The sequence below is a fragment of the Phalacrocorax carbo genome, chromosome 3, assembly GCF_963921805.1.
Source record: "Phalacrocorax carbo chromosome 3, bPhaCar2.1, whole genome shotgun sequence".
In the NCBI taxonomy this organism is placed as follows: Eukaryota; Metazoa; Chordata; class Aves; order Suliformes; family Phalacrocoracidae; genus Phalacrocorax; species Phalacrocorax carbo.
Genome location: NC_087515.1, coordinates 79,606,843 through 79,630,577, shown reverse-complemented (window position 1 = coordinate 79,630,577; position 23,735 = coordinate 79,606,843). Strand labels below are relative to the sequence as shown.

The 23,735-nt window shown below is 40.5% G+C and overlaps 1 protein-coding gene across 4 annotated transcripts in view; it reads right to left on the bottom strand.

Annotated features, from left to right (window-relative positions):
- The window catches only part of PDSS2 (decaprenyl diphosphate synthase subunit 2), a 125,412-nt gene that overhangs the window by 5,755 nt on the left and 95,922 nt on the right, over positions 1 to 23,735 (bottom strand). For all 4 annotated transcript variants that reach the window (XR_010372254.1, XM_064447513.1, XM_064447511.1 and 1 more), the window contains 3 exons: positions 14,514 to 14,687; positions 12,926 to 13,057; positions 7,576 to 7,611 (listed from right to left, as the gene is read on the bottom strand). Coding sequence is in view for 3 of the 4 variants with exons in the window: in XM_064447513.1 (XP_064303583.1) it covers positions 7,576 to 7,611; positions 12,926 to 13,057; positions 14,514 to 14,687 (342 nt within the window). In the remaining variant the exon portion in view is untranslated. The remainder of the gene's footprint in view (positions 1 to 7,575; positions 7,612 to 12,925; positions 13,058 to 14,513; positions 14,688 to 23,735) is intronic.

Below are 23,735 nucleotides of genomic sequence, written 5' to 3'. Positions count from 1 at the left end.
TCTATTTCTCCAGCTTCCTCCTTCCACTCTCACCATTTCCTTCTCTTCAAGTCATCTCCACCAAGGGGAGGAGAAGGGGATGCTTTCTGTACCCTTCCAACTTCACGGCTGCTCTCCACTATCTCCCTCTGCGCCCATACGCTCTAGGCATGTCCTGCAAATAAATGGTGACAAGCCGTTGACTGTTCCTTGAAGATTGCCCCTTGGAAAAGAGATTGCCCACTGGAAAGGAGAGTTTTATATCAGCACCTTGTTTTCAAGCTTCCATTTCCTATCCTTCAGGAGGCATCCATAAGCATCAAATAGCTGGAGTTGGGGCATTTTCCACTCAACCCTCTGAGGTTTTCTGGATCAAGAACAGAACCAAAACCCAGAATGACAGCCACTTCCTATGAAAAGGGGGATCTGGGTTCAAACCTTGGTCTCAGGACTGCTTCCATCTGTCACGTTAAAAGCTACTGGACAAAATAGAGGTAGTTTTGGAGCAATGGCCATGTACCCAGATGCATAGCCCATTCATGGTTCTGGCCCTACATGTGGGAACAGAAGGATGCTTACGGATGACAACTTTCATTCTCTGTTCACTGACTTGCCCTTCTAAGTCTACCATAAAAACAAAAGAGTATGCTTGTATGTCTCATCTCTCTGCTTATGAGGTAGTAAGATGTTAAAACAAAGAAATTATTTCCTGCAGTAGAGCATAAGTGAATAATAAAAAGAAAACCTGTGTTGTCTATGTCATACCATATATAAAATTGTAGTGAATTTACATTCCTGCTCCTACTTTGTAGCATTAATGTTTGCTTTTTTTTTTTAATTAAGCATTTAGGCACATTCATAAGGAATATTCTACATGTGAATTAACAAACTTGTTAGGGTCTATGCAGCTTTTAGATTGTACTGGTTTGTTGCAAGTATACAAAGAGTAATGAAATGGTGATGGTGGTGGTGAATCTCAAAACCAACTGGTTTTGGTACTAAAACTAGTACTAAGTGGTCATCCAACAGAAGCTGTCTCTAACCAGATTTGACATTCAACTAGATTCAAATCAAGGACCAACAGGCCAAGAGGTCCACATGCCGTTTTTCTGATGTTTCAACTATACTCTTTTTCTTTCATAGGTATCTACACACATTTTTTTTTTCCTTGAAGCAGGGTGTCCTTGCATCAAAGATCATCAGCCACTTCTCGGGCTGTGTTAACAAGTGTATTCAGCAAGCAATTACTGCCCCCTATTTGGGGCTTGTGGGACTATACCTGGAGTGCTGTGCCCAATTTTGGGCTTCCCACTACGTGAAAGACATAGCCGTACTGCAGCAAGTGCAGTGGGAGGCTGCCTAGATGATCAGGTGCTGGAGCAGTATGTGGTCTACAAGGAAATGCTGGGAATTGCTTAGTTCAGCCTTAAGAAGAGAAGGCTCTTATTGCTGCCCCAGTCACCTCATGGGCAAGTGCAGAGGAGTCAGAACTGGACTCTTCTCAGCAGTGTCTGTGGAAGGGATGAGAGGCAACGGGCACAGGTTACAGCATGGGAAGCGCTGATTAGACACAAGGAAATTCTCTTCCACTGGGAGCATTGGAACAGGTTGCTCAGGTCAGCTGGGATATCTCTGTCCTTGCAGATACTCAAAACTCAACTGAGCAAACCCATATGGCTCTGGTTTGAGTGAGAGGTTGGACCAGACATGCCCCAGAGGTCCCTTCCAGCTTAAATTACTGTATGATTCTGTGAATAAAGTAGATTTTGAAGTGCTATGTTTCCCAGTCTTTGTTTTAGAAAAGGCAAAGAGAAAATTTCTCATCTGTACCACAGCAGCCAAGTATTTGCCTTTCAGACCAACTGTTCTGGATTACTGTTGCACAGAACGGCTCGTCTGAGGGCAGCGAGAGATCAAAGAGTCTAGCTAGGGACTGCTGGATTTTGGAGACTGAGGAATTAAAGGAGACCAAATCTAAGCAGGTGTTCAAGTACAAAGACAACTAACTTCAAATCTTCTCTGCTGAGTTATTTCTGCCTAATATCCTAGCCAACGGAAAGAAGATCCCTTTCAGATAGCTCTACCTGTAAGGAAGAACAAATTCGGGGTGGGGGAAGACTCCCTGAATATGTGGTAAATATTTTGGCTGTGGTAGACTTTATCTGCAAAGGGAGAATGAGAGCACTGAAATTCTTAATTTTGTGTTTTGGGTTTTTTTTTTGGTTTTTTTTTTTTTTCTCCAATGGTCCAATTTAGGATTAATTATTTATGGGATAAGACATCAACAAGTAACTTCAGAATTTTTTTTTTGTTTCAGAAAAATGATCTTAAACAGCTAAGTTTCTTATATACTGAAATCTTCAAACATTGTGCATTCTCTCTGATCTTGAAGTGAGCTAAAACATTCTACATTTCTGAAGTGCACAGTACTTACTGAAACAAAAAGAAACCCCAAAACACAAAATTTAAATTGATCTGTGGCCGAGTGACTGAATAATGCTCTAAGCGTTTGCAGTATTCTGCACTAGCTTTTCTAAATTGTTTTTTTCTTTTGTGGAAACACCTTGCTCAATAGCACCGATGTTTTAGACTGCTGAAATGTTACCTTGAAAAGGCACCAACATTTTTCACAGCTAGTAGATCAACTTTGTCATTTTTTTCCTTTGTTTATTAAGTACGTTGGAATGTCTCAGCATCTGCTCTCACAGTCTTTGTGGCTGAACACAGGGTTATGCTCTTCCTTCTCAAAATTGGCTGGACGATCATTTAAATGCATCACTTGATAATGTCATAAGATATATTTATTATTTAAAGATCTTTGTTGGCTACACAGGTAGAACGATATGCCACTTGAAATTGTAGCAGTAAGTGTATTTAACCAGTATTTTCTTAGAAACTTTTTCTATATAAAAGGTAAAGAAAGGCATCTTTAAAGGGCATAAACACCCTGTAGAAACTTCCATTAGTAGTACTACTCATCTGACAAAGAGAAAAATTCTCTTCTTTCTTCAAACTCAAAAACACCCTGTCTAGGGAGAGACCAAATCTGGAGAGTCACCCCCAGCAGCAGAGGAAAGATGGCCTGCTTACTGGGAACGTTGCTACTCCAGCTGTTACGTGGTTCTTGTAGTACACTTTGTCAAAAAACTACAAGTCATCCTGAGACACTGATTGATTGTACAGACCCTTTAATGTTGTAGAAGAGACACCAGCTCCTCCTCCTTATGGCTTTCCAAGTCTTTCACAATGAACTTAACCAGGCCAACTAGCTTTTAAATCTAAACAATGGTAGTGAAGCGGTGCCTTTTTACCAAAAAGCCTGACTTTCTTAAATCACATTAATGCTAACAGTGATTGTGAATTGTCATCTTAGCATACACAAGCAATTAACTTGGTATTTATGTTAAAAGATGGGATAGTTGTTTGCTTTAATGAAACAAAAGTTGTGCTGGATTCTCACCCCAAAACAAGCCATGGAAAATACCCAGTGATTAAAAACAAAGATGCAACTGATTTTTGGTACTGGATGTACACCTTGATAATTCACATATGGTTAATTCAAACAAAGGAGAAAATTGCTTCTTCTGAATGGTTTTGGCTGCTTTTGTAATATTACTAAACACATCTAAAAAACCTGTATTCATTAAATCACTGACCATTCTGTTTTTTTAATATACGTAACAAAAGGAACTAATGGCAGTGGCTGCTCCAAGACAAACAAGACAAATTTTCGTGGAAAACCGCCACAGGTCCTAAGCATCTACAAAAAAACATCCTCTGTTTTTAACTCTTTGTTGCATTTCAGGGGCAAGAGAGTCAATAGTCTATGGCCTACAGTCCCGTGACGCATCTCGTGATGGGTCTCTGGCATTTAAACAAACAGGCCGTGGGGCCACTGTCATTTACACCATGGGACTGGAAAACTGCTCTGCAGACAGCACTGCAGCGGGATGAATCACTAACTGTGGTAGTCAATGGCAAGCTGAGGAAGGGGAGCCGTGCGACTCTTGCTAATGCAACTGGATGGCACTGCGTTAGCGTTATTTGTTAGCTGCATGACAGTAGGCTACCACCAAGAAATCTCCTCGTTTCCGAATGTGACCTTTCCCATTTTTCTTCTCTCTTTCCTGCCACACGGGAAGTTGAGACATTAGTGCCGTGCAGTGTACGAATGGCTGGATCTTGACTCATGCTACTTCCAGTACTGCACAAAACCTGCTCCCTGCATTCACGTCATGCAGTGTTTCGCATACAAACCAACAAAGTATGCCACAGCATACTATGCAGATGTAGCATATTTCCCATGCCAGTTTGGATGTAAGGCCTCTATAACAGACAGCAGAGCACGTGGACAGGGCTCCAGTAAAAAAAAAAAGTTTTGCTATGTCCTCTTTCACTTGACTTAAATTATCTTTTCTGACTATTCCATTTAGGAAAACAGCAAATACTTGCAGTAGCGCACTCATTGGCTGCAAAATACGGGATTTATTTCTTTATTTAGCCTTATCTTATAACTTTTCTAGAGCTTTGGCCAGAAAACAAGAATTATTCCTAGCTTACTCATTTCTGCTACTAGTTGTGCCTTTGTTATGCTCATTTAACAAGTCTGTGTAATGCCAAGCACCGTTAAGGCCCTGACTTCAGTGGAGAGTTTTTAATCAGTATTATAAAATAGTAACAATTAAATTGATAATCTCAATTTGTTGTTTTAGAATTACACAGCCTATTATGCATGCAAAGCAGATGTAAAATGGATAAAAGCTTTTTGATTTTAAAAAGTCTGAGGTTTTTGCCAAAATCCCATATAAATGAGGGTGACAGGAAAGTTGCTGTCTCTTGCAATGACATACATGAATTTTGTCCCTGCCATATTTTGGTACTTTCTCTTTTGTTATCTGAGAAACACCACTCAAACAGAGCTGAAAGTACTTTTTCATCTCTGGAAGCGACTTTCAAACACCACAATGATGGATCAATAATTTGTCTGGATGTGGTGCGATGATGTAGGAAAAAGAGTGAAATATTCAGATACTAATGTGAGAAAATATATTTGGAAACACAGACCTTAAAATAAGCCTTTTGTGATATCCAAGTCCTCCTGATAGGAAAATTGAGAAAAGCTGGGAGAAAAAAAGATACTAAAAATTTTGCACAACATAGTGACCTTATTGACATGACAGTCTCAGACCTAATTCTATTAACAGAAAGTACTTCACATCTATATTTATGTCAGAGCCATCACTAAATTTACTAGTACCATCTAGATATCTTTTTGCCAGTGAAAAAAATCAGGGATACCATTTCAATATAACATACCTCAAAAGAATAATTGAAAATTCTTGAGCAGTCTCAAAATTGACATGAAATAAGATCTTTGCCTTTTAAGGAGGCATGTTAAATGGGTGAATCTCAATTTCTCAAAATTACTTCATTCATTATTTTAATTGAAAGCCATAGCGGGTAAGGTAAAATATTCTTAGGCGGGCTAAAGAGCTAACAATTTTTGTATGCATATATTTAGGAATCCGACTAAAGGAACATTTTTCTCTCAACACGGTGGCACACTGAAGTTCATAGTAAAAGTTAAGAGAACAAAAATAATACAAATTTTCAGAAGTTCTACAGCTAGTTTTGGTGGCCTTCACTTTTACAAAATTAAAGAGGAGATATTTTGGGGGCTTAGTGAGAAACAAGCCCCCCAGTTTGATTAGGAACGTTAAAGAATTCTAGCACCTGAACAGGAAGATGAGAGGGGACCCTTGATGCTGAGAAGAAAAGAGCTAGTGATGTGCAAAACACCAACTCTAGTGATGCAGAAATAAAGTCAACACAGCAAAGGGCAAAAAAGAAATCCTAATTTGTACTGCACATACCTTCTAATTGGTTGTGTGCATGTACTGGCCAAGCTACTATGCTGGGGTGCGCTACAGGTTGCTGGGTTCATTTAGCATGGATGTCACTAACAACCACTTATTTTAAATGAAGAAACATAGAAAAGAAGGACATGACAACATAGTTTTGAAACTGACTTGTACAAAAACCAGAGCTGATTGTTGTTGGAGCTTGCAAAAACCATGGAGAATTTTTCACTATCATTACTAAACTCGTAATAGCTGTTTGTGCAAGAGATGACTACCCAGAGCTAGTAGAGTCACATGCTTTCTGGCTGAAGTCAGTTGCTCAAAATATAAAACTGGAAGGGCTTTTTGCCCCTCTTTTCCTTTTTTTCAAGCGTCCAAGTTGCCTAAGCACACTAAGTTTTTAAATTTCATGGGAAGGATCCAAAATATGAAATAATTTCAGTAAAAATACAGACTACACTGACAAATATTTAATTCAATAAAGCACTTTCAGATGCTTTCCGCAGCGCGCCCCCCCCCCCCCCCCCTTTTTTCTTTTTTTTTAAGCAATGGAAATTACATTGGGCAGATCACAATTGCAGCAATTAAAAGGAGAAAACCCATTCTGGACTTATAAAAGCAAGTAGCCTAGCTTAAACATTCACAGAAATGTCTCACCTACTCAGACATATTTGAAGAAGAAATTTAATGCTTTCAGTGGTGATTTAGAAAGTCACAGTTGAATCAGTTTTTTGCCTAGAAGCACAATGATTTTAAATAGCAAGCTAATGTTGAGATCTCTTTTATGTTCTAAGAGGAAGGAAGGACAGAGAGCTCTTTTAATAATGCAAATTACAAATTTTAATACAGAATAATTATAATAGAAGTCTGACCTGTACCTGTGTGTTAGCCTTCCACACCAGCAGCAATTAGTCATGGCTGTAACACTCTTCAGGCCCCAGTTCAAGAAGCAATTCACAATCAGGCGTGTGGCTCAATAGTTTATATATTATTTCCCATTGATGCTGGAGATAACTGGACCCTCATGATCTACTTAAGACTCAGAACAAGTCAGGCTTGTGCTCAGTAAGCGAGCTGGAGACACAACGTCATCTTCTGTCTCCACCACAAGCATGCTGTGCTCCACTATTTAAACAGGGGAACCTTCTCCTGCCGCTCTCTAACAGCTTTACAGTGTCCCAGCTACTTTCAGCAGATAAGCTAGTTAGTTCAGGTCTAACCTTACGATAGAGCAGCCCCAGCAGAAAATACAGTGGTGACTTAGCTAAAAGTTGTAATGGGGACTGGAAGAAACACAAATGGTTATAAAATGCGTGTGTATATTTTTTAATAGATGTCATGGTTAAGGTAAGATTGAAAAAGAAGTAACAGCATATTCTGTCAATGTATAGAGACCACTGGTGGGAACTAACCTCCAAATGACTGCAGAAAAAGAAGACAGCAAAAGCCATCAGAAGCCTGGTTTCAAAACCCAAGTTTGGGGAAGTAAATGGGATTAATAATCACTTTTGCCATTATTTAATAGCTATATTTGAGATACTTACAGTACAGCTGACTATTACTGGCTTTTAAAAATCAAGAAATGGCACAAACCGTGCTCACTTTTTCCACATACACATGCACAAATTATAACTTGACTTTAACAAGGAGGTTTCCCTCAACTGTCAAGAATATCCTTGAAAATATTACAAAACCCACTAAAAATAATTAGGGGATTTAAATGTAATTTACCAACCTTCTGGTAGTCCATTATATTTCCTTTTCCTTGTGCCTTAAAGAGAAAAAGAGACTTTATATAAGACATTACATACTATAAACATGAGTTGCAAGAATAAAGAATGCGATTAAAAGAGCTACTACTGTAACATAACCAACTTTCTTTAGGAATCTGATACAGAAAAACCTAAAATACAACAAAATGTGTTACCAGCTTATACAACATGGTTCTGTTTCAAATGAGTGCTGCAGATACTCAATGTAATTTTTAGGTTTTTTATTATGCCTTATAGTTAAACATTTGTTGAATCCAAAATGCTGTTTCCATTAATTAATCTCTCCCATGAGACTGCAAAATAAGCTTACATCATATCAGCAATAACAGGATTTATTTTCTTAAAAGAGAACTCCCTGCCTATCTATAGTGATTTGCACACAGGTAATAGTTCTAGAGCTCTCAAAAGGGGATGTCAGGACCATGTCAATGCTATTAGACCTAGGTTAGAGGTGCTTTTGATTTAGAATGTATTCAAGTATCAACATCACCCTTTACTTAAGCAGCTTATACAACCTATAACTCTGAACACATTCAGAAAGAAGTATGAATAAATTTTACATTTCTTCTTGCCCAGATGCAGAAAAGTATGTAGTCCAAATTCCTCAAATTTGTCACAGGGTAATGTAGAAGAGATGTTTATCTCTTCCTCACCCAGCGGCAGTGCTCTGCCAGACCCAGAGCCTGAAGCCCTTCCCTTCGGTCAGATCCAGCTATATCATTATCACCTCATGCGACTCTAGCTCTTTTCTTTTCAGGCACATTGAGAGAAAAAAACCACCCATTTCTTCCCCTCTAGCCTCCACAAGGGAACACCACAGTTCTTCTGGAATGTGTCTCCTGAAAAGGTGTAGATTAGGACCACTACCTCTCCATGTCCTCTGTGGGGACTTCAGAGAGCCGCCAAGAGGAGCAGGCCAACTGGCATAAGAAGAGCTGAGGCCTGCACCAAAGAGGAAGACTGTGTGGCAAGCAGAGCTTTGAAGAGATGTTGTTGAAATGGCACAGATTTGGAAAATCAATTAATTTTTGTAAGGGAAGAAAACAGAGAAGAGAACCGACGAGACTAAGCAAGCAGAACAGGAAGGCAGCAGATAATAAAACTGATTTATCTGAAGGAGAAAGGTGAATGATCCTCAAAGCCTCTTTACTACTCTCCTTATGCTTCTGAAGAATCAGCTTTTCTGGAATGCATATTAAGAAAAGAGCCTGATAGCATTTGGGAGTAGCAAAACCACTGCCAATAACTGCTTCCTTATTTGCGTGTTCTGATCTCTTTGATTTGCCAACTTTTATTCATACTGGTTGGATCTTATGGCTTTTTCAAATATATCTAGTGGTTATATCGTACATCAGAACACATCAGAAATATGTTCTTTAACACATGATTGCCTATGCGCAGATTCACACTGCAGCAGAGAATTTGCCAACATGTTTGAGGAAGATGCTTTTTAGTCTTAGCACTACCAGAAGAGCTGTGCTCAGCATATCTCCTCCTGTATCTAATACACATCATAAACAGCATGAATATTTTCTCATGCTCTGTTCCTTTCAAGCATTCAAGTCAATGGCAGTTGTGCTTCTCCAAGCAGCAACCTTATCTAATCTGTTTCCTATGCCTTCTTTACTACAACTGCACCTTTGCTTTTTTTCTTGCTTTTTAACCTCAGAGTAGTTTGGCTCTTTGACTTTTATGGACCCTGATCTCAGACACACAGGGGTTTTTTTTTTTTTCCTTTTACATCAGACTTCTGCACCTGGTTTAGCTTCCTCAAAGGTATTAAGCCTGATTTACAAAAGGTATGCACTCTTGTCAAACTTGGATAACTTTCTAGGTCTTACTGCTTAGCTGGGAAGCTCAGCCTCTGAATATCAGGGGTCTGGGCCCTCAAAAAAAGCATCTGCTTACCAGCATATTAGAGATATGAGCAGCCTACTAAGCTCAGCCTTCCTCCTGAACACCAAAGATCACCATGTACCAGTATTGAGGGACAATAATATCACGACATTCTTCATTAATAAATGAGGTTGTATGAAATCAACTTGCCTTCCCAGGAAGAAGGATCCCTGAATCCCCCATGAAATTACTCAAAATGCATCAGAGAAGCAGACCACAAGCAGATGGTTTAAGACAATGCTTTTGGAATAGGTTTTCAGGGTGTTTTCCAAGACTGACTTTTCTTTTTCAGATGAGATGGTCCCTTTTACATGTCTTAAAACCTACACTTGAGAAATGCTTTTCTTCCAGCCCTGCTTCTTCTAAGAAGACTTAGAAAGACACGGTGAAAGGCACATGGATTACCTTGGCCTAGATGAGATGGTTCTAGTACCTGACTTATTCCTTTTTAAAATTTCAACTGCTATGAGTTCTTGAGTGATTCCATGTAATTTCTTCACTCGAACTTTGGTATTCTGTACCTCACTTAGATGCTGGACACCTGCTGAAGCCAGAGGATTTTTGCTCTTGCCTAGTGAGAGGTATCTGTAAGTGGCTAAAAGTGACCAACTCTTCTGAAGTCTTTTGACCCCCTAGGAAATCCTCCATCCTATAATCCTGGATTATCTGCTAAATTTTAAGAATACGGGGCTTTCCAAAAGCTCAGTGGGACTGCATTCAGCAACTATTAAAACACTTTCTCTGACGAAGAGCATTCAAGTGTTTCTTTGCCTGTCTCCTAGGAACCATTTCAGGTTGGGTGGATTGTTGTTGGGTTTGGTTTTTTTTTTAACATTTCAGGTATCTACTCCAACCCATATTCCTTTTAAAACAGACACTTAACCAAACAGTTCATTGGGCGTTTTAGTTTTAAATGCATAAAGGTGGAGGGTGTTGGTGGTGAGGTCAGTGAGAACAGGAGAGGCTCGGGTCTTTATGGATCATTAATTCATATCTCTATATATCTCTTTATCTCTATATCTCCATCTATACACACACGTACACATACGTACACAATTTCTTCGTCCTATGACAAGGCTTCCCCCTGTACACATCCCAAGTCCCTTTTAAGGCAGTCTCTAAATTTCATCCAAATCAGAATCTAATCTTCTCAAAACACATATATTTAGTGTTGGTGCAACCTTCTGCGCCTGAATGTGTGATGTGTTTTGCTCTTTCTAAATGAAGAGACAAGGAGGCTTTTAAAACGTCTTCAGCTCTGCAGCAGAAAGGCGCACATGGCTATCTCCACTCAGAGGCTACCTTGGGAACAGCAACTATATCTGGACCTCTTGACAAAAGAACTGTGGTGAGACAATCACACAAGTTCTGGGCACTCCACAGCAGTTCAGGTATCCTTCATGACATCTCTCAAGTCTGCTTTCACCTAAGATATGCATGACAGGCACCGAGTCCCAGGCACATGCTTTCTGAGCAGTATACCGCTGTGGAGGCTGCTAGTTGCAATGGGGCTCCTACCTCCACTTTCTTGAACTCCAAGACCTTCCTGCAGGAGGAGGAAGCTGCCAAAGGGGGGTGCTGCCTTTAACTCATTGTATTAATGTTTATATGGGCAAGCAACCTAAGGAGAAAGCCAGATTACTTAGCAGTAATTAAAGGTCCATAATGTGATTTCCATATGCCTAGTCATAAACTCAGCTCCTAAGAAAAATTCTACCTGACAGGGACTGACTGCACTGTGCGTGCTTTGCCTATTTAAATGACACAAATGACATTGCACATGAGGGTGGCTTATGAGCGTACTCTTACAAGTACTGCCAGCATGAGAAAGCCTCTGGTTTGAGCGCTTGGCCTACACTGAATGTCAAATAGAGAATGTGACTGTGGATGATATCTCAAAGAGCTTGTAGTTAATGAAAGGTAATTTTCCCTTCTAAACCAACACAAGCCAAGAAAGGCTCCTGGATGATGTGTTCCACTTTGTATTGAGCTGAAGTAGTAGTTGGTAGATACTTTTGCACAGTGCATGTCACCCCACCGCCCTTCAGAGAGAATTGCTTCATTGTTTCCCTAATGCCCATTTTCGGTATTAGAATTAGCAAGCAGACAGACGGTGCTCCTGGAGTCCTGCAACCTCCTCTAGATTCTGCAGATGGGAAATTGTTTCAGAGCTTTTATACACTGTGCTGTAGTAATACCATTATTCTCCAACTGCAATCATCCAAATCCATTTCAACTCACATATGAGCCTTGTGTTGAGATTGTAGAATTCTAAAACTCCTCGTCACGCATTATAAACTACCAGCCCCTTATTTCAAAATGACAAAAGGCTTGCTTCGCTTTAAGATCCCCCAATTCCATACCACTGTAAGGTTGAAGATTCTGCACATACCTCCCAAAATGTCACTGCTGAAGAGACCACACCTTTTGCTTGCAGCATATGAAGGCAGGCTGCAACCTGGCCATCATGAATGCAGAAACTAGGCAGGGGCTCAGACTCCATGCCCTCTACCCAAGAGTCCTGCTTTCAGACCAGCAAGGAAAGGAGCCATCAGCAAGCACATCCTGAATGAACACGCTTGCACAGAGCTAGCTTCCTACTGAAGGCAGCAGCCTTTCTACTGAAAAAATATCTGTGTAACACATGCAGGAGTTTCCAAATCGTAGTCATCACTGCTGTTTAGACAGACAAAACATGTCCAACTTATGCAGGAACTCAACAGAATGCTTAATTTTGGCCATTTTGGTGTTTTCCCCTCTTTCCCTCCCTGCTATCTTCCACAGTTATCTATTTGCGTTTCAGCAACACCCAGGGACCTATTCAGGGACCTGAATCCTGCTGTGCTACATGGTACGTAAAATACATCTACACCACACAGCTATCTTACTCTTATTGCCTTCCTCATCTAAGGGCTAGAGGAAAAGAACAGCTGAATTAAGAGAACAAAGAATAAGGATATCAGCCAGCTATATATCACAAATACTTTGTAGTGGTCACGAAGCAAAGCGCCCCAGATCTTTCCCCCCAACCAAAATTACTGCTCCCAGTGCCAAGCTGGCAGAAGGAAATGTGTGCCTACCTTTCAACCACTGTAATGCAAAGTTCTCTGCTTTAAGCTGCCAGGGAAAGCAGCTTTAAGATAAGACGTGGGACTGCGCAAGTAGTGCAGAGGAACAGACATATGCTCCACGCAAATGAATCTGCTTGTTACACTGACACACAGAAGTTTGACAGAGCTCAGCTGTCAGGTCCCTAGACTTCGCCCTCCTGAAAGCATGTAAGAGAAAAGTGTTAAGTATTGGAGAGCAGAGGTAATCTCTGCTTGCCTTGTCCATTGTTAATTTCTACATTTCTTTGTGGCTTGAAAGTATACCCAATGGCAAAACTAGGAAATTCTAAACAATGCTTTAATTTACCTCTCTGATCTGTTTAATCCATGCCTCCCTTCCAATGAATTCCTGATGGAGAACTGCAGGAGCAGAATTCAAACTGAAAGCCATGGTTTCACTAGAACTTTCTTTGACAAATGGCTGAAGGTCCAAGTGTAGCTGAAAGAGAAGAACATCTTTCTTCAATATCCAGAAACAGTCTACACATATTCACCCACTCACCAAATCAAGGTCCATATCCTGATTCTATACTTACTCACCACTTTCTGCTTTGACACTTGTACTTTGGTTGCACTTTTTCAAGTTTGGGGGAGAGATAGGAAGAGGTTGAAAGCATTGCAGTGGCAGAAAGTTGTGGTAAAGAGAAGCATGTAGAGAATCTGCAAAGAAACGGGTAAAGGACAGCTTGCAGAGCTAGGCAAGTGATGGGATGCAGCCAGGTAGGCGACTGTTGAGTGGCAGGAAGCAGAAAAAAATATAAAGGAAAGAACGATCCAGTCTTTGGTGGGATGAATATCAGGTGTTAATCTGTGCCTTTAATCTTTTCAGTACCTGAGGAAGCTCATGCAATATAACACTCCTTCTGACAAAGGAAACATTACATAGCTAGGAGCTTTCTATGAAAATTACGCAGCCCTTTATACACAACTACGTCAATGGTGAATGTATTAATATTAAAGCATACACAAAATATTAAGGCTATAGTCTGCACTAGAAGCAATTTACTGGTAGAGTTTTACCTAGTAATAGCATATAGTGGCATTTCTACAGCAGTAAAGCTGTGCTTTATAAAACCACTTCCTTCTCCTGGAGGAACTAGAAACTGTCTAAACCAACTCGACTGAAGTGGACGGGAGGTCTGTCTGCCTATCTCAAGCTACATCTATACTTGCAAGTAGTGCAGTACAGTAGGAGCAGATCTCTGGGGCAAAACAAGTGCACCAAGGATCCGAGTTCCACACTGGGTGTGTTTTCCTTTGGACTAAACTCTAGCTGTGAACTGAAAGACTTCTAATGGAGGTCAGAGGCCTTCTCCAGGAAAGCCTACTGCTGCAGAGCTGTAGGCTGCTCCTGTCCGTATCTGGTGACCTCCCTCCTTATTCTCCACATACCCCCTCTGGAAGTTACCTCCACAGCAGATTATTCAGAAGGGAATGTATGCAGGTCCTTCAGCCACTGTAGCTCATGCCTCAGCTCATGTGCTGCTGCAGGCAGTTGAGCCTCTCGGTACGAATCTCTGCATGGTGGCAGCTGAGACCCAACAGATGCTTCCTCCTCAACTCCTGCTACTGGGACAGTGGATTTGTGAAGAACATAGGAGCAGAGAAGGTAAAGTTTTAAGCTGCTGCAGAAAGATGAGCTAGAGGGACGTTAACAGAGCCTTGAATGAAATAAGCTAGATTGCCAGGAGTGCAGTTTTGCCAGTTCATAAGTACTGCTCATACCAGCAGTTTCTGCAAACATCTTCGCACCAGGCAGCAGTCAAATCTCTCAACATCACTGACCTGCTGGCAAAAGTCTACAGCATAGTGGCAGTATATGACAGAGCTCAAGAGCAACACATCTTACAAGTCTTTCTGTATTTAAGATCCCAGAGCAAAAACAAAAGGCATACCTTGTGACTCATAGACATGTGCTTTCCATACTGAAATGCCATGTCCTGAATCTCAGCGCTGTGCTTTGCTAGCTCCATTGCAGCCTGGCAGCTCTTCGCCAGCAAGGCACTATGTGACAGGAAAACCTGCTCCTTCCACATAGATATGCCGATATCATCTGTAAGACAGTTCTCCTGAAAATGAAACAAAGGCTAGCATGAAAACACCAAACCTGCAGCTGTATCACCTCGCAGAAGTTAACGGTGTGGTGCAGGATAATGCACCGTGTGGCAAGTAACAAAGCTCCTTGTACCAAGGTGCCATATACGGAAGGGCATTCTCTAAGGGATGAGTAGACAAAAGTATCAGAATAAATATACTAGCAGTTTCAACAAACATTTTCATTTTCTGCTCAAAAAGAACAATGCAAAATACATGGAGTTGTCAACAGTTTCCACCTAGATCCTTTTCTTTACTCTACCGGTACACTGAACATCAACAGCTGATTATATTCCTCCTGAGGTAAGGGGGAGGGAAAAAAAACAAAACACAACACAAAAACCCAACAAAACCCGCCCCCAGAGTACAGTGGCACTTCAGCCCTTTGCTAGTTACCAAGAACCAACAATCCCAAACAAACTTGAGAAGTCCATGCAGTTTCTCCTTTATAGTCAGAAAAAAAACATTACAAAAAGTATTAAAAGTCCTTATAGAACTGCACTGGAAGAATGAAGGGCTCTGAGAGAGGGCTTGTACCTCTTCCACTCGCATATTAAGGATAAGGAATGACTGAAAGTATTAAAAAAAACCAAAACAAAACTCTGATTTAGAAATGTCAGGTACTAAGTTCCCCAGGGGACTGATAGAGATCTCAGCAATGCTTCTAGTGAACTTTTATCACCTTGACTCTAAGGTCAGAGATGCCCAACACTCCTCAAAATCCTTTGTATCAAAAGTATTAATTTGGGTTACTATCCACAAAGTGTTTTAATTAACACAAATCCAGTCCTTTACCCCCAAGCCCAAAGTCAGCTGCAGGTCCTTTGGCTCACAAGGTGTCAACATGCTACTATCTTACTAACGGGTCTTCGAAGCTAGACGCGACTTGTAGTCTTTCTCACATACACATGGTACTGTCATACCTTTAGGCACTTCCTAAGGATGAAAAAAACAGAACCAGAAAAGACCACAGTTGTTTTGCTTGGCAAAAACTAAAATCAGTATGAGAAGCTACAGAAAAAAAATCACACAATTTTTAACATTTGTACGCTTGAATTTCTCAATTCAGTCAAATCTGTAGCGCACACTAAGCCAAAAGGTATTCTTTAAAAGAGTAATATAAAAAAACCTCTTATATAACAAGCCTTTTCCCTCAAAGTGATATCAATTAAATTACTTAGAAATGAGCAAGAAGTAATTCTGTGTGACCCTATAGTTTTCTAGCAAGGTATTATCTATCATGAAATCGGTAACAAATGAAACAGAATCCATCCGTTCAGCTCTAATTTTCCTCCCCTATGGATATCACCCAGAAGTGCTGCGTTACAAGGGAGAGGATAATTTGAGACTAATGGAAAAAGTAGAATTCTGCAATGCCAAGTAACCCAGAGCTGTATCAAAATGCCTTTGCTTTCAGACATACTATTAACTTATACAAGGAAAGTGAAGAACAGAGAAACCACATGTTTGCTGTTATGCGTACGATAACTTACAAAGTCAAGCCTAAACTTTCCTCATGTTTCATTTTACTGTAGTATTTTTGTTTTAATATCTTAACTCAGCCCAGAGCATGTGCAAATTCCCATGACTGGCAAAATGTCAAAATGAGCATTTAATTCAAGTGGTTTCCTATATATCAAGTCTTTTTTTTTCCCACTCAGATATAGATCAATTTATTTTAAATTTAAAATCAGGAGCTCTTGGAAGACGCAACACAATCTTTTCCTTAACAACCAATCTGCTCAGTGAAAAAACAGTATTTACTAAAATTTGCTGGATGATATTGAAAATTGGCAGAGATTTTTATAATTATTTGTTTTAAATCCAACCAAGACAAAAATATTCTAGAAAGGTATCCTGAAACAATTTATGAAGTTAAAAAATCTTTCAGAAGACCTGTAAGTTGAAAACATTTGCTTGCTGGAGCCTTTGAGCAGTAACAGAAAGGTGGACATTATCAAATATCAACGGCAGGAACTGAAGAAGCTTAAACGGTCATTGCAACTCAATGTATACAAGGAATTTAGTTCTGTGATTTGTTACGAAAATATATTCTTTTAAACAACTTTGAATTTCATCACAAGATTGAAATGATGACACAAGTTACTGCCCACTACATGAACATCATGTAGGAGCTTTAAGCATCTGAAATGGACATCTAGCTTCAAAAAGGAAAAAGAAAAGACAAAAATTTGAGACATATTTGAAGATTATGCCCTTATGGATGTGCTTTAGTGTATGAGCTTGCAAGTCAAAATAAAGCTGATTTTAATCACAGAACATCCTTTGACCACATATCCCTAAAGCTTCTGCTGCTGCTTAAGGCGGCAGAGGCAGACACAACTTTCTTCAGCAAAGTTTTCCAACGCTCCAAATGCCAATTTTTCCCCTGACCTTAACTCTCATGTTATATATGAACTATCCACCAACCACACTGCATTCTTACCACAAGGGTGTGTATGATAAGACCTAAACACTATTTTAAAACGTCAAAGGATAAATGAACTAGTTCTAGACTGTAAAGTCTGAAATCTGACATCATGACAGGACTTATTATTTTTAGGAATTTTTCACTTTTTTGTTAAGCTTTGTGTTGTTTTGCCAGCAGTGGATATTTCAAAGGATAAACATAAAAGTGGACGTTAGCTGGCCCAGGAGACTCCTGCAGCCTTTCATATAAAAGCCCTTTTAAACTCAAATTAATTCTAGCTGTAGTTGACAGTGCTCAGGCATTTGATTAACTAATGCCTACAGAGTGACCTCATCCACAAGTTCTGTCACCAAGAAATGGGTCCAGATCACAACCAACCCTGATGCTGTCTGGGTAGCAGAAGCTGGATGAAGAGAGCCAAATCCCTCACCATCCCTGGAAGAAAGCAGCCAACTCCAGATACAGTTTGGGTAATGTTGGCATGGGAATACAGGGAAAATATGTAAATCCAGCTCTGTTGATCATAATTTCCTATGGGAAATTAAGAACAGCTGAGGGAGCTCCCATTTTACTAATGGCAAGGTCAGTTACTGTTTTGTTAGAAAGAAATTGGCTAGTTAAGATTCTCTTGTTAAGCTACTTCCATAACTTAAATAGGGTTTGAAACAACTGCATGAGGCAACAGGAAACAAAAAAATTTCAGAAAATAAAATTGCAGGACAAAATACACAATCATCACCATAAGGAAGGGCATCCCTTAGCGATGGTAACAAGGATCCCCAGTACAAAAGTGGCACTTAGAATAACTCAGTTTGAATGGGTTGGATGAGCGGACAGTGAGGTGGATTGAGAATAGGCTCAACAACAGAGCTCAGAGGGTTGTGATCAATGGGGCAGAGTCTGGATGGAGGCCTGTCACTAGTCATGTTCCCCAGGGGTCTGTGCTGGGTCCAGTCCTGTTCAACATAGTCATCAATCACCTGGATGAAGGGACAGAGTGTAACCTCTGCAAGTTCACTGATGATACCAAGCTGGGAGGAGGGGCTGATACACCAGAAGGCTGGGCTGCCATCCAGCGAGACCTGGACAGGCTGGAGAGCTGGGCCGAGGGGAACCAGATGAGATTCAACAAGAGCAAGTGCAAGGTCCTGCACCTGGGGAGGAACAACCCCAGGCACCAGTACAGGCTGGGGGCTGGACTACTGGAAAGCAGCTCTGTTGAGAAAGACCTGGGAGTGCTGGGGGACAGCAAGCTGACCCTGAGCCAGCAATGTGCCCTTGTGGCCAAGAAGGCCAACGGTATCCTGGGGTGCATTAAAAGAAGTTGTGGCCAGCAGGTCGAGAGAGGTTATCCTCCCCCTCTACTCTGCCCTAGTGAGACAATGTTTGGAGTGCTGTGTCCAGTTCTGGGCTCCCCAGTTCAAGAAGGACAGGGAACTGCTTGAGCAAGTCCAGCAGAGAGCTACCAAGATGATCAGGGGACTGGAGCATCTCCCATATGAGGAAAGGCTGACAGACATGGGTTTGTTTAGCCTGGAGAAGAGAAGACTCAGGGGGGATTTCATAAATACCTATATATATCTAAAGGGTGGGTATCAGGACGATGGAACTAGGCTCTTTTCATTAGAGCCCAACAACAGGACAAGGGGCAATGGGCACAAGCTGGAACACAGGAAGTTCCACCTGAGTATGAGAAAAAACTTCTTTCCTGTGAGGGTGCCAGAGCAGTGGCACAGGCTGCCCAGGGATGTTGTCGAGCCTCTTTCTCTGGAAACATTCAAAACCCGCCTGGACGTGGTCCTGTGCCCCCTGCTTTGGGCGTCCCTGCTCAAGCAGGGGGGTTGGATGAGATGATCTCCAGAGGTCCTTTCCAACCCCTGCCATTCTGTGGTTCTGTGGTTTGTCATACCAAAGATGATGCTTAAACGCAGTTCAGCTGAAAACATATTAAGGAAAATATTAATGAAATTTTGTCTTAAAAGTGCACAAAACATTTGCAAAACCAGGAAGAAGCAGAAGTCGGAGACCTTTCAATGTAAAACTTCAGCTATGGTTGGTAAGGGAGCCTTTATTTTATTTCCATACCATGGCAAACTCTTTCTTAGCCATCTGCTGTTGAACAAAATGATTGAAATGTCTGAACAACTTTATATCGAACTTTAGTTCAGTTCTCAATGGGCAAATAATCCACAGAAACACATAGAACTATTTTAAATAGCATTTTAAAGTCTTAGATTAGGTAGTTCAAGAACTTCTATTTTACATAAATAAAACCCAATACAACTGAATCTCTCTACCCTCCAAAACATCTTGCACATGGTTCACATAAGCTTTCAACAGATGTATTCCTGCTTGCTGAACATGACAGGGCATGTTTTATTGGCCTATTAATACACATCTCCACTGCTTTTGGAGGAACAAAGGTGTCTGCAAATGGGTCAGTAAAGCATGCCACCGACTACCTAATACTGTCATCGTGACACTAAAAAAAGCAATGCATGACTTCAAAAAAAGTTTGAAAACTCATAATAAATTTAAGCATCTCTCCACATCTGTTACTTTTAAATCTCTCTGGATAAGCTTAGTATTTAAAAGAACAAAAGCAGTAAACAAATAGCATTGGCCTTCTTTCTAGCTATGCTCCCCCCGCCCTGAAACATTTACCCATTTTTTTCACAGATGTTCTTTACTCAAATTCCAGATTTTATCCTTCCCTTTTGTCTTGCAACTGGAACAGTTTTAAAAAAAAAGTGAAGCTCTGACTGACTGCTGGCCTGCCAAAAGCTGGTTTACATCACTCAAAATACATTTGATTTACTTCTGTGGTAAGATTTATAAGCAAATCCTTTACTTGTATCATAGACTTATACCAGTTCAGCTGATGGACACGTGCAGCATCCCAGAACATTACTCCTCAAAGTAGGAGGGGTGACCAAACCTCGAAGAAGAATTGGTACAACTCACTGCATGTAGTCTGTGCTTTGCTGGAAAATAAACTTATATTTCTTAAAAAACCCCTACATTGGACTCCAACAAATACCTGTTAATTCACTATTGAATACGAGTAGTTGTCACTAATGTGTTTCTTTTTTAAACGTGTTTTACATACTGGTTATGCACAACTTTCACACATTTGCATAAAAAATTTGAAAACTACCTAACAGCTCTTCTAGCTACCAGTGGAGCACATTGGAAACGGTCTTGTCTTACATAACAGTCCCATTCTGAGACGAAAAATGAGTTTTGCGAATGCACATTTAGCATCAGCTGGATATTCTGGAGGTGAGGAAGGAAAAAACAAAAACCCAACAACACAGTTTCCCATGAAGTCCCTAATATTTTACGATCGCAAGAATGGTCTGGCAGGTAAAGCACAAGAGCCAACACACAAGTCCTGCTCTTGATTCTGCTGTTTGACCTTGAGCTTCCCTGTATCGCTCGTCCCCGTTCAGTGAACTGACAGGGATGTTAAAGCATTCTTCGTTAATATTTGTTAAATGATCTGGGATATTAAGACAGGTTTCTAAAAGTGTGACAGTATTCTGGGAGTTAGCAAACATGTTAGAAGCCTTCAGTCTCCTAAAAGTAGGAAACAGAGACTCAGTGCAATGTTTTTCTGTTAAAAATGGATATCACGATCATGACTGAAGGCCAGATTAGACAACTTTCATCTTTGCACTCACTGAAGGCACAAGTTTTTACTCCCAAATTAGATCTAGATTAGGGGAGACAGACGGGAACTGGGAATAGTGTCTTTCACTCACAGAATTTGGGGTTGAGGCGGGATTTAGCACACAAAGCTGCAAAGGTTTATCACATCACCCCTTTCTGCTCCAGCTTACAGTCCAAAATATTAGCTTAAGCCACTAATGCAATGTCTTAAACCACAGCAGCTATTAGCTGCTTTGAACACGAGTGGCATCCCTAACCTTCAGGCTGTCTTTGCAACCAAAGCCTACACTTTGTAGTTTGGATTGTCACTTCAAATAAAGATGAAAAGTTAAATATTATCTTTATTTTCCCCGTTTCACACAGATCTAATGATTCACTACGCAGACAAGATGAAGAGTGACCAGATAGAATGTTCTAAAGTGGGATGGCTGTAGGATTGTATGTGGTTTTACAGAGTAAAAAAAGTGGTAATGAGAGCTGTCAAGTAATTATATCCATTATATGTCTTCAGTGGTAAATAAGGTCAGTCTTGTTAGGTCAAATGATTCTTTCTCAATTTTCCTACTGGGTCATCCAAATGAAGCAAACTTTTTTTTTTCTCGGGTAAACATGAACTTAGGGTCTCAGAGGAGAAAGGTGAATTTTGCAGAGTTATTTTTGCCTGAAGTAAAAGATAAAACCACCTAGGTAGACATCTAGCAAAGCTCAAAACAACTTGGTGCTAAATTAGTCTATTTTACAGTACTGAGGAGCTTTATGTAGGAGCTTATAACAACTGCATTAAAGACATTTAACATATGAAGTACAGTTTCCCTGCTTCAAAAATTAAAAAAAAAAAAGAAAAGGTGAGAAGATATCCTTCTGCTTTTCCAAATTTAAGACATTCCCAGCAATGAAAATGCCATTACTAACATCCCTGTGCCCTACGCTTAAAAAGAAATAAAGTTTGACATTTGAGATTTAGCTGTGGAGTAGATTAAAGTATTTGTCTTACCTCTAGGAAATGTAGTTCATGTTTTTGTTTCAATCAAATTGCGGTTAGGGATGGAGGGAAGATGCTCAAAGGATACAAGTAAGACAGACCAACAACTGACCTAGTCCATTTGGCAATCTTTGCTAAAGAGATGTTCAGGACACGAATGGGCCACTGTCTCAGAAGAAGAGTGTGAGGAAGGCAGCAGGGATGTGTCTCATACACAGCATGGAACCAAATTTCTCAGAGGACAAGATAAAAAACAAATTAAAGTAGACCCCACACTTGTTTGTTCTAGGTCTCATCAGAGGCCATGCACCACACATTATGAAGACTAAACTTCAGACACTGTCATGTAATTTTCAGTACCTGTTATGCCACCATACTAATTGTGTTTTGAGTTAACTGGGTTCCCCTTAGGAAGGGTATACTGTACTTTCAGCTTTCCTTAGAAGAAGTCACCAAAACCAAAATAAATCTTTTCCATTTGTAATTGGGCCAGGGGAGGGTAAACATCATGCAGCTGTGCTTAGTTTAGCTCACACTCCCCTTGCAATCTACACATGTGGAGTGCTTCAGTAACACAACAGAAAATAAACAGAAAGACCAAGAAAAAGACGACTCAGACCTTCTGCAGTGGCAAGAACCCAAAAGAGTCTGCAACACTTCTCATTTATACAGGGGCCATGGTTAAAATAAAATGCAGTATTATTGCTGAGATGAACTTGTAGAGCTTTACTTCTACACACCAAAGAGTAGTTGTTTTTTAAATATGATATGTCTGGGATCTACTTGTATTTTGAAACCTGCTTGAACACAGAAAATAAAATTTTAGATGTTCTTCGCAAAACTCTCAAAAGACACCATCTATTGTAACATATAACCCTAAGCACGGTATTTGGGAGTAACCCCAAAGGCTGCAGTCCATTTTTTTTTATCCATAGGTTAAACACAGCAGGCACAGAAGGACCACAAAGTTCTCAATATCGCATTGCTGCCACAATTCCACCCAGGGTCGCCTCCTGAGAGGTGCCAGAGGATGCTCTGTGCACGTTGTCCTCTGTGCACAGCCATGCCGCCTGGCGAGCCTGTGGCCCCAGGCATCTCCAGAGCATGCCATTACTGCTTTCCTGCTAGAGCATCTCGCTTCCTCCAAGGGAAGAGCTCAGCTTATCAGTGTGATCGCTTCCTACCTAACTGGTTTCAGTCAAAATGAGAGGGATAAGCCTAAATGAGGTTAGATTTAGTAACGTATCTACAGAGCAGGAGAGACAGACACTGACCAGCAGAGTTAATGGGTGAAGCAGCACCCTCCAGGGCCCAGCCACTGTTAGTTGATGGCACTCACTGCTTGCCCACTGTGTTTTGGCTGATGCAGAACCATCAGTGTAGGTATCTACTGCAACGATAGGGCTTCCACTAAGGTATTAATTTTGCTACATACTATAACATGGCTGTAGTAAACCAGAGCTTCAATCTAAACATACAAATATAAATTAATTCATGTATTTCTGCAATCTTCAAGCCATTTCACCCATGGAACGATCCTCTAAGTAAATCTACTTACATCAGTGGATTTCATGATAGACATTCACATATATATACAGCTCTTCATTCCCATAAAGCGAAAACTTGGTAGCCCAAAACCTGTAGAGGTCATGGCAGCTTTAAATTATCATTTCTTTTGCATGTGCTAAGACACAGTCATAGCAAATGAAAAAGAATGTTATGTCATTTTCTGAAAGAAGTCCTGCTTGACCAACCTAATAGCCTTCTGTGATGGTGTGACTGGCTGGGTAGATGAAGGGAGAGCAGTGGATGTTGTTTATCTTGATTTCAGCAAGGCATTCGACACTGTCTCCCATAACATCCTCATGGACAAGCTAAGGAAGTGTGGGTTAGATGAGTGGACAGTGAGGTGGATTGAGAATAGGCTCAACAACAGAG